Genomic DNA, 15414 nt, shown 5'->3' with positions numbered 1-15414 from the left:
GCGTCAACTCCCTGTTGGAGAGGAGAGTTTATCAATAGTGCAAAAAAATAGATCAAAATGGGAAAAAAATATATTTTAAGTGTTCGTTGCTAAAGTGGGAAGACATTTATGTCGAAATCCGAGGAGTGGAATCTACAATTAGGTCGAGTCTAAGTCTTTTATACAGGTAACAGAGCAGATAATTCCCTGCGTCTCGGCAGTATACAGTGAAGAACAGAAGCAGGTTTTTAGAAATGTTTAATTATTCATAGTTCATGTCCCATAAAAGTCACGATGGTTCCACCAGCAGTATCGGGACGGCGACGGAACGTTACAAAAGTTGGAGGAAAGATACAAAACAGTTTTTCCCCATAAATAACGTGGAACGTTTCCTTGTCTGTCACAGTTCTGACTAAAGTAGATTCTAAAATTAAAATTATTTTTCTTTTAATGTACACAGACGACAGCAAGAATTCACAAAGGACAGCATACAGAATGTAAACAGAGACTCAAACATGACATGCATTCAGTTATACCACCACATTATTTAAATACCACCAGAACAGAACAAAAAGCAGAATAGTCAACCCCATTAAATAAACAGATAACACCAGTCATCCTATTCTGCCACACTGTAAATATTCCTCCCTTCTTCCATTAAAAAGACAACATGACCTATCAGCACGTACCTACCATAAACATGCTACAATTCCTTCTACATGTAAATCCTCTCACATATTACATTTAAATATTATTTTTGTCTTTCCTCTCATGAATAGCCTTTTTTTTTGGTCAAAAAGACAAACATTTGTGCAGGAGGAGGAAACACATTAAAGTACTTTATATAGTTCAACATTCTTAAAATCTACAAACTGTCTTCTGGAAACACTTGTGCGTAAGGAAACGAAGACGTTAAAAAGAGTCATCTCTTTCAGGTGAAGCCCTTTAGATTTGGGTGAACGACCTCAAGGTCTCGCACACACTCTTGGTTTGGGAGTGAGAGTGAACGGCGGTTCTCTTGAGGACCGACGCGGAGGGTCTAGGACTTGAAGAGGTCGATAAAGTGCTGTGGAGAAATGGGCATCAGGCAGCTGTCCGGATCGTTGGAAGTGCATGGATGGCCACAGTCCTGGAAGACAGTCAACAACCACAATGTTAGGATGAAGGGAGACCAGGAGACCAGGAGACCAGGAGAGCACAGAAGCTTACAGTTCAGACACAGCAACCAGTAGCTACTGAGAACAGAAGGACTTCCACACAGACTTAGTGATGGATTTACAAATAAGTGGTGCAACCCTGACATCAGTAAACACAGAGAAGCATTTGTGTTAAACGAAATGGCAACAGACCGTTTTCTTTCAGACACAAGAACTCAACATTCAGAGGAATTGATGAACTGTAAGAATGCGGTGAGAGGTCATTAAAAAGACAGCAGAAAGAGCGGCATTGTTTACTGAACACACCTCGGGCAAAACACGATGAGACCAAGAGAAAGTGAGAGCAGACAAAGCTCAACACATGGAATAAGATAAGAAGTGCGGCCAATCGGGGAAACATGACACAAACCGGGACGGAAAGTACCTTGAATAACAAAGCCAGGTGACGATCCTTAAGGAATCAGGGAGAAGGGGAACCAGGAGGAGAGCCGGGAAGGAAAGGAGACAAGCAAGGAGAGGGGCGCAAAGAGGGCAGAGGTTAAAAAGTAGAGGGACCCAGTCAAGGAGGAAAACAAGATTGTGTTGAGTAAATAATCACAAGGAAGGGGATAGAATCTAGAGGAAAAGCTGCATTCTACATCCGAGTAGTGTTAGTGTGTGTCGATGGTTGAAGGTCACATCTCACGTGTCAATGAAAGCAGTTTGATCTCTGACCGATACGTAAAGACAAACGTTGATAACGTGTGCTTGTCTGTGTGACTCATTAGTTCCTGATGAATAATCAAACATGGAGCTTTTTTTTTTTTCACACTGTCCTCAAGTTCTAACAATAACTTCATCTGTAATAAGTCAAAGCAGAAAGGTCATGTCAGGGTTTATTTTTCAAAATATTCTTAAATATTTACAGTATTAAGTTGAGATTCCAATTGCTATTGAAACCCGTTCAGACAGACATCAGAGTGAGAGAGGCTGTGAAACGATAGAGTGTGGACCAAAGACTGTAACAAACGATAATGGATGTTTTGTCTCTGGCCAAAGGAATGAAATGTGCTCTGGTACAGACTTGGTATTTGATTTGATAGAGTCTAACCCTGACCTATGTACAGTTTAAGATACATCAGGTCTGTGAGAAACGTCTCTCTGAACGCTTCTAGTTTTCCACTCTAGAACCAAAGGCTGCTTTTCTTTTGCTGCAAGGAAAAAATGATCTTTTTCTTTCTTTCTTTTATTTATCTGTTATCTGTGCTTTCATGTGATTTTCCTTTAGTGTAATGTACAGCTATAATTTGTGCTGGCTGGTCTCATGGTGTTTCCTAGATAATAAGAACATGGTTGCAGGTGTGTGTGTGTGTGTGTGTGTGTGTGTGTGTGTTCCTTTACCTTCCAGAAGAGGATGTTACAGTTTTTACAGAAGTGCAAGGTGTCGCCGTACTGCTCCTTCATTGGATAGTGTTTCTTCAGGGTGAAGTACATCAGCTTCCAGTCCACCTTTTCACTGTTGGATAGGACCAAACTCCTACAGAACTGGATGAATGGAAGGAAACACACACAGTTCAAAAAACAACTAAAGCACAGGGGAAGGCAATGCAATTAGAACTGGAGCAACATGTAATTAGATATAATTGAGAACAATATCTCATTAACACCAATCCTGAGTGGGTGTGTATACGATGTGTGTGTGTGTGTGTGTGTGTGAGCCGAGAAAAAAAATGGGGCAATTTTGTCCTCTAGTGGTCAAAAGGTGAACTACTTAGCAGACATCTCCTTGGATGGGTAACCATGAACTATCATTGTAAGTTTTAATCCCTTTTAAAATCATGATTCAAATGTCAGATTTTGCTGCAAACACTCTAATATTAAACCACATATGTTCTCTCACCTGTTTGTCAGAGAAGTGAAAGTGGCAGAGTTTCTTCCACAGTATGCGGTCCTCACTGAGGCTGTGCAGCGTAGGCATGGCCTGCCCGACGTTAATGATGTCATAGGCATCAGATAACTCGCAGAGAATCTTGTTCTGCATGTGCAGCGGCAAGTCGTTGAATGTCATGCCGTTGCACATTTGCTGGGGAAGACGATTAAGAGCGACACACTCAAATTCAAAAACTCAGATATTCCTACATGACATGGAGTAGTGCACCACTGATAACGACGTGCTACGATTCATACACAGTTGAAAATGAAACCTACTGCACTTGTTCCCTTTTAAAAGTCACATTTACATACAGGCAGCTCAAATTGGACCCGGAGGCGTGTTGAGTGCGCCGAAGCAAGTCTCGGGATGGACTGAACACGATGACAGACACACATGCAGACGCACAAACACCAACACCGGTACTCCTCGTACCTCGGGGATCTGCAGGTTGTTGACCTGCTGCTCCCATTTGTGAATGGTCTCCAGTCGGCACAGCCAGATGTTGACGTTGCCCACGAGGACACACCTGCCAACATGGATAGTCAGATTGTGCAGCGTCAGGCTCAGGTCCTGCAGCAAATCCTTGACAAGGCGCGGGTTGTAGTGGTCGTCTAGAACTAGTAGTCACATTTAAAAAAAACATAAAAAACACGAATGTTTAACGAACAAAATACCTTTAACTGAATATGAGGGAAATGTCAATCCTTTATAAATGAATTGCTGAGAAGACCCTACATTATATTTGCTACTTTTACAAACACAAAAAGGGAATAAATTAAGTGTAGGGTGCAAAGAGAAGTGTGCTGACAAAGCGTCTCCGTCTCAGGCCTCCTCACCTTTTCGTACGATCTTCTCCAGGATATTGAAATAGTTCTTCTGTGCAGCTCCACTCAAAGAGGTCAGCTGGGACCTGGCTATTAACTGGAAAAGCTGTGGGAGACAACAGAGTTATACTGTCAGAGCAAGAGTTGCGAAACAGTTTCAAAATCAACATGCGTGATCTTAACCGCTCACTTTTGCAACGTAGTTGAATCTTCTCAAGTCCTGAATGGCACTGGAAAAGTCCAGACGGTTGAGGGCTTCGCCAAGCGTGGAGTAAACATGTCGCTGTGTGTCAACATGCAAATACACACGCAAAGATTTGTGTTAGTAAATTCTTCCGTTTTAACCGACAGCCGTCATGTGAAATGTTCCAGGAACAGCTGCAGCGCTCTCACTTCTTTTGTGCTCCTGTTCTGCACGAAGATCCATTTATCCACGAAAACAACTGGACACGGCAAAAACAAACAAGCGCATAATTCATCAGAGTTCAACTCAAAACCTATTACCGATAAACATCACTGCTCCCTTTACTGCTATTTCTGCTGCTTTTTTTAAATACAAAAGGCCTTTCATTGTTGTACCACAGACTCCTCCTAAAGTCAAAATAGGGATTATGTTGCTGCTGAAACTCACACTGAGATTTGGTGTTATTGTTGTAGAGGTCCTTCTTCCTCTTCGTGGTGGCGAGCTCACACACATCTCCAACAAACAGACTGTCATTGTTGTCGTTGCAGAGCCTGTTGGGACACAGAAGGCGTACCGTTTCAGTGTGACTGCTGCACCTGAGACACAATAAGGAACCAGTGAAAAGAAGCCAGGAGGAAGTCGGTGACTTCTTCCTGACGTCCATCCTCAACGGCAGAGAAGAACCCAAGCAGAATGTAAAGGTCCATCAGCTCTTCTGGTGAAACATCTAGTGGCTTCATTGTAAAAATAAGCAGGCAGAGACAGATAAGTCACATAAATAACTGTACAAGACTGTACCTCTGTTTGTGCAGTGCTGGTGGTGTTTTATCTACTCGGTGCCCAGGATCCCACAGAGTAGACGGATCATAACACAGTCTCTGGATCTCATATAAAACCATATTCTTTTCATTCGATACAGATGATAGTAAGCCTTTGCTGCTGTAGGAAATGATGAAATGGTTGCAACAAATACAAACCTTTTGTCCCTGCAACAGATCCCAGACTTCACTCAACGAGGGGTTTTATTGTGACGACAAATCAAAGCGCTTATGTTCCGTTTGTGAGCTTTCAGAAGCTGGAAGAAATGTGTGCGCTCCACCAAAAATGATGAGTCACAATGTGGCTGATTTTAAACACACGCGCTTTTGGATTATGGAACTAATTTACTTTTTTTTTTTCCTCCAGCGCAGCGGAAGGCATGGCTTTGCTTGTCTGTGAAGTCAACAGGAGAGTAATCCATTCATCCAATTACACAGACATGCACACAAACACACATGCGAGCACAGAAACCAGCTCTGGCTTTTTAACGCAGGTTGCATGCGGAGCACCGGCCTCCACGAGAGCCAATAAAAGACCCAGCAGCTGGAATGTTCAGAAGGATTTATGAATGATTCAATATTACCCTGCAAGACACGAGTTAAAGCTGTTACACTGATCTTAAATAAATAGACGCACCACGCCAGCGGCCATCACGTGTGTGAGTCTGCCAACTGTACCTCTGCTGTCCTTTCTGACCGACAAGGCATTTGGAGAGCAGCCAATTTGAACGGATGATGTCATTAGTTCTTCTGCTGATGTCGTGAAGAGACAGCTGACAGGCTAATGAGGCGACACGAGCGGCTCGAGGGAGATATCGCCGACTGGTGCCGAGTCAACCCGGCCAGGCAGCACACCAGCCTGCTGCTCACTGCTGAAGCATTGTTGTGTCCCCCGCTGGACACTGCAACTCCATCCTCTCACACACACACACACACACACACACACACACACACACACACACACACGCACACACACACGCACACACACACACACACACACACACACACCTACTTGCGTCTTTAGTAAAGTTCTTTTGTTTTATCATAGCAGTTATTAATAGTATTTCTTTTAAGCATATTTATATTTATTAGAAACGGGGCACATCATTTCATGTATGACTCGACTTAACTCTTCTTGCACTTTACTGTCTTTGTTCTTGTTTTATGTCCTTTGTGACGACCCCTCCCCTCCACCAGGGGTCTGTGTCCTGTTTTCTCCTCAGTTTGTCTTTCAGGATGTTAATCGGCCACTGATGGGCGACACCTGAGCCTGGTTTGGTCCCAGCTATAAAGGCTGCCCCTCTTCTTCAGCTGGGTATCCTCTCTGCTCCTCCCTGCCTCCTGTTTGGAGGACCTGGCTGCCGTTTTGTTTTGTTTTGTTTTGTTTAGTTATTGGTTCCTTAAATAAATATGTATTTATTACTTTTAACTCGTCTTGTCTCCCTCATGTTATGGCCTTTTGAGCCGGGTCGTGACATATGGGGGCTCGTCCGTTTCTAGTTGACCCGGTGTCTGCATTGACTTAAAATCTGTAGCAGTTGTAACCTGGTAGGCAGGTGCACCTCGTTAAAGTGAGTGAGATGTGCTGAGGTGAGATCTGTTTGTTTGGGAGACCTGGACGAGTGGGGTGAGTCGTCTGTCTTTCTGTTTGTTATTGTGAGCGGCTGTAGTGATCAGTGTTCCTGAGGAGCGTTTGTGTCACTGAGCATGTGATATGCTGGTGATTTTTTTGTGGAACAGAGTTCGGGTGGTCCTGTATACATGGTGAGTAACTTGCTGCTGTTCTGTCCCTGTTAGGCTGAAGAGCGGATTCCCTTTGGAGTTCATTGGGGGGGGGTTTCTGTAGTGTGGTGATGAAAGTGGTACAGGGCTGCAGTGACAGCTTAAAATCCATCATAACTTTGAATGCTATTCTTCTAATATTTTGTTCTGGCGAGGCCATCGCCTTATTCTTCTAATAAGGCGATGGCCTCTTCCCTGCTTCCTACCCCCCCTTCAACCAGCACCTTTGCTCAGACCACACCCATCTTCCAACTCTGACTTCATTTTGACCTCAACTTCACGCCTGTAAAGTTTTGTGACGCCTAATCGGTCCACAGAGATAACCACCTGGCAAAGGACTCAAAACTGCCTCCGTAGTGGTTCCTGCTACTTTGAAGGTCTTTCAACCTGCAACACGCTTCTGGAGGGACAGTGTTATAAAAGCTTACAGCAGGTATTGTTCAACCTAGTGGATGTTCAAGTACTACTAGGCAGATGTAGACGACACAAGGTGAAGAAGATATGATCTTACCCTTTCAAGTCGATTTCTCTGTTATCTTCGTGTCCATAGAGGAAGATCCTCTTCCAGCCATGCTCTGTCTTTGTCCAGCTCCATCCTGGAGACCTCCAGTCTTTGCCCAAGAAAGGCATTTTAGCTGAGGAGGGGGGGGCAGGCAGTCTGAGCAGAGAGGGTCGCTGCAACCTAAAACCCCTGGAGGGTTAACAAGATGAAGGAATTATTACTCTGGTTGATATGGAAGCAAAGAGAGGCCATAACTGACAATAATAAATCAAGCTCAAATTGATTTTCTATATAAATATTGCCACTGAATTTGGATTAGTGTAATTTAAACGCCAACATTCAAGACGTGAACATCATATTCTGTCAGACATTTGATCCACGTTTTTGAAATTGCACGAGAAGAATGCAAAACACATGAATTCAGATTATGAAAATAATGCATTGTTATAAATACAGTGATATTTACATTTCCACAATAAGTGATCAGTGGTGGTTAAATTAGGACAAGAACAGCAGCTATTATGTCCTTCCTTTGCTGCCACAGCTTCAGTCTGTAGTCCACAGCCGTGGGTTATTATCATGTTATTGTCTGACAGCAGCTGCTAAATAAACTAGAGGACCGTTAGATTTATGAATCGTATCCATATTAAGAATAACGAGGTATTACAGGTAAATACGCGGATGCAAATTGCTTTAAAAACACCCCCTGACAACGACTCTGACGCATCTCACTAAAGCATTTTGGAAAAACATGACAACAAACACTGTCGACGAAAATGAAAACAAGACGAGCTGTCAGTCGCTTCATGTCATCACGACAGAACATAGAGAATATGAACTGTACTGTAGCAGCACTGGGACCGTGTGCAAAACAGACCTTTGACTCGTTTGTTGTTTGTTGTTGTCTCTGCTTCTGCTTCTCGTCTCTATCGCCTGCCGTGCAGGAGATATTGACGGAAGTACACACACACACACACACACACACACACACACACACACACACACACACACACACACACACACACACACACACACAGTGTGTTACTGTAATTCGTCCACGCCCCCTTGCTGCTCCCTGATTGGACGAAATTTCGATTTATCTTGTTCTTGCCAGAGACCAGAGCGCTATAAAGCGAGAGTCGCGGAAACAGAATTTCAAAACAAGTATAAAAACATCAGTATCATCAGTTTTGGATGAATCAAGAAATGTGGATAGAACAGCTCCTTACCTATCTATTTATGAATAGCCTAAAAAGAACGGTTAAATCCTCCTCCGTCAAGCCTCCTCGATCCTTCCTCCTCGCTCCTCCAGATGCATTTTTAGGAATTGTGAAGTCCTTCAAGATGCAGCGCTGAGATAGATATCCGGGTCACGAGGTGGAGGATGGAGAAGCGAGGAATCGAGGAAATAAGAAAGACCCAGAGAGATACCTGCCTTGTAGACATTTTATTTTTAGGCTAAAGCTCCCTCGTTTAAAGGAACAGTGTGCGAGATTTAGTGGCATCTAGTGGTGATGTTGTACATTGCAATCCACAACATTGCCCTCGGTTCACCCGTCCCTTATCAAACGTGTAAGAGAACTACGGTGGCCCTGAGGTAGAGGTATCTTTAGGATTGTATTACTACAAGGAGCTACTCTATTTATAACAGATATTTATAATAGATATTTCAATATTTTCTTTAAATTACTTACCTTTTTAAAACTGCATCACTGACAGTATACAGTAGTGTAGCAACTAGTAAGACGCTCCCATAGACAGTATATAAGCAGAGTCGCTCCATGATCCGCCATTGCTGGGAAAACGTGACGTGACTCTCACTAAACGGCTCTGGTTGAGACCCAGAGTCGCGTCGCTGATTGGCTTGCTGCAGCTGTCAATCCTTTTCTTTTTAATCCGTTCTGCTTTGTTGGGGCCTTTCTTCTGCACGTGACAGAGGACTGCGCACATGTAGCTGTTGTTTTGATTTTGAGGTGGGGGTTGAGAACAGACGACTGGGTGGCTGTGGGAGCGATGATGATGATGATGATGATGATGATGATGATGATGATGGGGTTTATTAAGGAACTTTTGAAAGAGTTCTAATATTAATTCAATATTGTATCAACTAGTTTGGAGGCCAGTCATGATCAGTTAACAGTATACAAGTGTGGTCTGGAAACTTGAAACCTATATTGTACTCATACACTAAGATTGGTGAAGTAGGAGACATCTGGCATCCATAAGTCTAATCTTTGATTGGAAAAATATTTGCATATAGATGCTGGATTTAATAATGAGGGAGAAGAGGCAGATGTCATTTTCACAAATGTTAAATGAGGTTATTGAACTGTTTTTGATTAAAAACCAAAGCAGACACAATTTGTTACTCAAACCAGAGTTAAAAAAACTAAAATCTTTAAACACAAATCATCAAGGGTTCGGTCTGTGTGAGGACTGCCTGGTGTAGTACGTCACCACTAATACCTTTCAGCAACAGTTTATGTTAAAAAAATACTGACTTTATTTGTGTAGCAAAATGTACAGTAGTTAAGTATAAAACACTCGTAACACAGGCAGCAGCAAAACCAGTCTGAAGTGGTAGATTAGTAACAGAAAGCCTTTTACATAATACAAATCCCAACATAAGAAGACGTAACATAAGCCTACAGCAATGCAAGCAGGGCACATTTTCAGTCAATAATGACACATTCTGCACTTATGACATTTCTGTAGATTGAACCACGAATGCAACGTTTCTCGAACTAAATCAACTTAATCGCAAGAAGTAGCTCTAAGTTCCGGCAACAAACAAGAGAGGGCATGAAACGACTTGTCCCGATGCGAGACAGTCACCCAGGCGTCTGCAGACGTGAAAGGCGTGTCTAAAACATTAAAACATGGGTGCAGCTGAGTAATGAGTATACACTTACATAACCATCAACTTACAGAGCTGACGGTTATTCCGTTTAACACTTTGAGTCAACACAATGTGCTTTAAGAGAGTCACTGTCAACCTGAAAAGCAAGCGCACGTTTGCTTCGACAACATGGTTTCACTCGGTTGAAGCTCTGGACTCAATACGTATTAAGTCATTGCTGTTTAAGGTAATGTGTAATATGTTCATATCTCTACACTGCGTTTGGTGTGGCTGAATTGCGATGGAGCTGCGCTGCATGAAGTGAAAAGTTGTACAGCGACACTGTTGGATTATTAATTTAAGAAGCCGGTTACATGAAGAACATCATTCATGAAAATGAATATTGAACACCATGACATGTTTCCACAATATGAGCTCAAAGCCTTAGAATTACTTTATACAATGTTTGTCATTTTATAAATGGGTTATTAGTTGTAACTGATCGTGCTGCCTTGTAAAAAATTAGACCATTTATACGCCACTAATAGCCTTATTATATAACCTTTATACGTCTTTGAGTGACGAAGACTCGGCCAAAATCGAACTATTAAGAGCAAAACAAACATTTATGAATGCGTTATTAACCCCCGAGAAGGAAGAACACCAGCCAAAGGTATTTTTCACAATCTTTCATCTCAAAATGTTTTCTTATTAATAGCTTCTGACTGACCTAAAGGATTTATTAACCCTTCAAGAACATGGTCAAATAAGGTATGCACTATTGACAAAAGGTTGTAGAGAATTATTTCAACAAAAGTATTTAGTATTCAAATAAAGACATTTAAAGTATATTAATATCAGTGAATATTGATGTTTTAGTCAGTCTTTTTGGCCAGTGGCTCAGTTTTGCTGAATCCACGGCATCTGCTGGATTTGCACGTCATTGTTTGTGTCTTCAAGTTTGCACAAAGCTTGGATCTTTAACGCAAGATTGTACTCTAAAAATATCAGCTGAACATCTGGGAAGAGTGCTCAGTTTGATTGAAAAAGTGAACCATAAACATATTTTCAAGATTTAAAAAAAATGTTTGGACGATAACAGCTGTCGTGTTTCTGTGTGTGACTCAAAGCTTTCTGTGCAATTTATGTAACAGCCAGCTTCATGCCAGTTTGAACTGAAGCAAATCTTTTCTCCCAGAAGTGCTGAAATTGACACACACACACACACACACACACACACACACACACACACACACACACACACACACACACACACACACACACACACACACACACACACACTATGCACAGAAACCACAGGAAACAATGGTGATAAAAGCACAGAGACACACAAACACACAGTCAGTGTTTCCCACAGGCAAAAGGCAGGCGTTAGTATCAACCCTACAGCAGTGGAGGTCTTAGGTAGGCCTCTCAGTCGAGGTCTCTTAACTTCTTTCCAGTTTCTATAGCATTTTTGCAGCTGTACAGCCATTTGATAATCCTTGCGTTGCGCTCAATAACTGACGTCCCCTGACGTATGGTTTCATGCAACTCGTCCTCCAGCAGTCCGTCGCTGTCTCCGCTGTTCCTGGAGAAGCCGTCGTCTGATGTAGAAACGCTGACACTCCGGGTGTTTATTGCAATTTCGGCTGAGCGCGCCGAGAAGTTCTCCTTCCCCAACGACTCAATAACCTCACCGCCCAGCCCACAGTACTTGAAAAAAGCATCAAAGTCAGCAAAGTTTTTGGAGTACCTGGAGCTGATGTCAGAGTGGGACCGGCTGACCCCTCTGCCAGGCCTCGTTTCAAACTCAGGAACTGTTAGGAGACCCGCCGTCCCCTTTGACCCAGAATCCCTGTTTTCTGTTCTGCGTTGCTCTGCTGCTCCATTCCTCCTGCTCTCTGACCGAGAGGTCACTGCATGTGAGCTGCATTCCTTCCCTGTTCCCTCGGGTGTGGTGGTTTTTTCCTTGTTGCGCTCACCTTCCCGCTCCTTTTCTGTTGCCTCAGGTACACTTTTATGCACAGAGCCGAGCAGCAACTTGCGTGTTATGTGGTGTTTCCGGTCCTTCGTTGACGTTCTCAGTAACTCACATTTCTGCCTGTAAAGCAGCAGAGAGTCCGGCCGTTTTTTGGAGCTGGACCGACGTACCTGCCCTGGCGAGCTGGAGTTTTGTGCACCACATGTAGCCGCTCTTAAGTTAAGATTCCCACCACGGTTCGAGCTCCGGTTGGAAGACCCAGTGCTGCTCACAGAGGCTGATCCAAGACTGATCACTGGCTCCTGAGTTGAGTTGACCACCTGCTTGCTTTTGACATATTTCAGTTTGCTCGCAGCGAGCCTCTCCACAGCAGTCATGCCTCCTTTTGTCTCGCTCTCCAGTTCCATTTGTTTTCGGAGGTATTCAGGACCCTTCTCCAGGATTTTTGTGGTATCACTGGTTGCCTCCATTGTGGTTTGACTCAACATTCAAATCAGTTCTTTCCAAAGAGTGGGTAATCCTCAAGCGTACGTTCTTCCCAGGAATAAGATTCCATTCAAGCCCGTCCTTTGCCTGAGCACGTATTACAACAGGAGACTTCACCTTGTCTGTTCAAACACACATCACATTACCCCACCCATCCTGCGCAAGGCTAGTTTCAACCAAACACAAGCCAGCTCAAAGTACACCTGATACCATCACAGGTGAGAACAGTGAAAGCTGACACTGCTGCAGAGATTTTCTGCTCTCGTCCTGGAGGAAATGCGGGCCTTCATCCTTGTTGCTCAATACACATCTTATGTGATCTTGTACCAAGTGAAATGGCATGTTTCTCCAAAGTACTCTCTGCTTTACCGACACATTCACCAGAGACACTGACTCATCAAATAGGCTTGCCGCTCACATATGGTGCACATGTTGTGCAATAAATGCTTTCCTCTGCCAACTCATCTTTACATTTCTTTTTCAGTTTGTCTCCCTCTGATATCGTTAGACTTTATCTGTCGAGGCTATCGAAACAGACAGAATCGTGCAATTCTAAAGACTCAAAGAGGAAACACATTTGACGGGTTATTACTTCAAGATTTTGGTTTTGTATTTGCTCAGTGACTGAGTCCACTGGTCTTGAAAAAACAATGAACCTAACTTGATTTTGAGGTTCGATTGGATCCTGAAATTTACACTCTTTAAAAACACCCTAACTATTAAAAACTATAAAACACTAACTTGATATTTGTGCAATCTACCAGTAGTTCTTTGTCTTGTACGCTTCTCCTATTTTAAGGTTAGCAATACCAATATTAATTGTGTCAAAGCAACAGTACAAGCAGTTATAATATAAGACAACAAACCCTAATAGATTCCAACATTCCCAAATGCTCATAAAGATAACAATAACTCCCCAAGGAATAGTCCATTTCTTTTTGTGTTCTGTATAATGTGCTATTGGACTCTGCTTGCACTTGCCTTGTTGGTCTGCGGAACCAGAACATATTGGCTTTTTTTTCCACATGTGCATATAAGTAACCTAAATAAATACACAAATAAAATCATTAAAATCATCGTTGATGAGGTCTAATTGCGTTCGTGTGTAAGTGTGTGTGTAAACGTTGTAAACATTTGTGAGTGTGGCGTCACATAGTGGTCTCTTGAAGGAGAGCCAGAGCAGCTGATCAAACAAATATGCAACATGTGTGTTATGAAAGAATTGCGATTGATGATAATTGACCAAAATATAAAATTAAAACTTTGGCAACAGAATAAGAGTTTGCAACAACAGCAAAAATGCTCCATTTCAGCACAGCTGAGCTCTTTCTTCGCACACTTTCCACCAAGTGTTGCTGAGTGAGTGACTGCACTTTGGCGACTTTCCTCGGCTTTACCGCTGACCCGGCCGAGGGTTTTTCAGCCTAAAACGTGGTCCCTCCAGGCAATGCTGCCCCCGAAACCAAACCAAACTAGAGCAATGTCACAGGCCTGAGTAGTACTAAATGATTCTGATGGATTACATCTGTAAGAGAGTATATTTGTTATCTTGTTATTATCTTTTTACTTTTCTTGTCTAAAACGTACTTATTAAATAATATGTCATTTTGCTTTGGTAATAATGTAACTTGAACAAGCCTGTGTAGTTTTTCTGAATAGAACATAATTTGAATGAAATGGTGGCTCAGGTGATATTTCCATCCATCTCTTTGCTTAACGAGTTGAAAACGTGTTCTAGCTGTAGCCTTCAAAGGACACGGCAGATTGATTGAGGGCTGAGATGAAAAAGAGAGAAAGAAGCATGTCCATAAATTTATGCAACCTTGTATGTGTGTTTATTATAATATTCAATGCCAACACTTCATATGCTTGTTAGTGTAACAGGCCCAACAGAAACCGCCAACAGAAACCAACAACCTTTATGCACTTTTATAGAATTCCCTCAAATCGCTTAGCTCATTTTTCAATGTTTTTACATAATTATCAGACCACATCTGTTTTTTTGTGGTGTTGCATTTATTCATTCTTATGATTTCTTTTGATTGGCTTCCCTAAAACCAGGCTGAACAGTTCACTTGGGGATTCTCAGTATTTACTTGTACTTTATCCTTCCTCGACCTCCGCTTCAAGTGAATTATGATCTGACGCCCCTGAGAGATGTTCTCAGACTTTGAGGTCTGGTGCTCAGGCAGCGCTATGCAACATGTGTCTTTGTCAATGAGCACAAGTCATTCTTCTGAAGAATGTGTTTAAACTGGCTCCTTGGCTGAACAGGACTACGAGTCCAAGCTTCAATGCAATCGTCTTATATGTGCAACTACGTACGTACGTTTTGTTGTGCAACACAGAGTTGCACAACAAAACGCAGTTGTAGCCCATTGGCTACACAAGATGAATATAACAGAACAAAACAAAAACAGTAGTAAACTGTAATGCATTTCTTTTTTTTTATTTGCACAAGGCGGAATGTAAACAGCAGCAACAAAAACAAGTCCCTGGGCAGATATCTTAACGTTAAACTTTAACTACCAAGCATCCTTGAAGTAAACACAGAGTCCGCCTCCTCTCGTCCCCCTGGAGTCCTGCTCTCTCCTGAGGTCCGCAGCTTAATCCAGGATGCCACGATGGAGCCAGGTCTCTGCAAAGAAGGGGCCACAACAGTCACCGAGCTCCCGCTGCTGGGTTCGTCTGATAATGGTCTGATCATGGTTCTAGATGAAAAGCGTGCTGAATCGTTGGGATGCCATCTAGCCACCTGCATGGCAAAAAAAAAAAAAAGGGGCAATTGAAAAGAAGCATCTCAAAATATAACACACACACACACACACACACACACCTATCTGCCCTCTATCTGAGGAAACGCGACTTCAAAAAACCTCCCATGTCACATTCTTTTAAGTGTTGGAGTTGAAACTAAGTGCAGTAACAGCATTTATAATCATTTGGC

At 42.6% G+C, this 15414-nt stretch overlaps 2 protein-coding genes across 3 annotated transcripts; both read right to left on the bottom strand.

Annotated features, from left to right (window-relative positions):
* Positions 1-220: 220 nt before the first annotated feature.
* On the bottom strand, positions 221-8119 carry fbxo25 (F-box protein 25). 2 transcript variants are annotated; one of them, XM_068724590.1, is made up of 11 exons: positions 8036-8119; positions 7168-7347; positions 4504-4607; positions 4266-4315; positions 4063-4155; positions 3885-3978; positions 3481-3665; positions 3016-3198; positions 2517-2660; positions 1561-1587; positions 221-1108 (listed from the first exon to the last, which is right to left on the bottom strand). In XM_068724590.1, exons 2-11 carry the CDS (start codon positions 7284-7286, stop codon positions 1019-1021), a joined length of 1089 nt encoding a protein of 362 aa, XP_068580691.1. In that variant the 5' UTR covers positions 7287-7347; positions 8036-8119; the 3' UTR covers positions 221-1018. The 2 variants fall into 2 exon arrangements, with proteins under 2 accessions (XP_068580691.1, XP_068580692.1); XM_068724591.1 differs by lacking the exon at positions 1561-1587.
* Positions 8120-9687: 1568 nt separating this feature from the next.
* On the bottom strand, positions 9688-12551 carry fam110c (family with sequence similarity 110 member C). The gene has a single exon (XM_068724588.1). It carries the CDS (start codon positions 12467-12469, stop codon positions 11432-11434), a length of 1038 nt encoding a protein of 345 aa, XP_068580689.1. The 5' UTR covers positions 12470-12551; the 3' UTR covers positions 9688-11431.
* Positions 12552-15414: the final 2863 nt, after the last annotated feature.

The sequence above is a fragment of the Cebidichthys violaceus genome, unplaced genomic scaffold, assembly GCF_023349555.1.
Source record: "Cebidichthys violaceus isolate CVI_PGR_0920_01 unplaced genomic scaffold, fCebVio1.0.p SCAF_31, whole genome shotgun sequence".
NCBI lineage: Eukaryota > Metazoa > Chordata > Actinopteri > Perciformes > Stichaeidae > Cebidichthys > Cebidichthys violaceus.
Note: the sequence above shows the minus strand (reverse complement) of the source record. Positions and strands in the feature narration are given on the sequence as shown.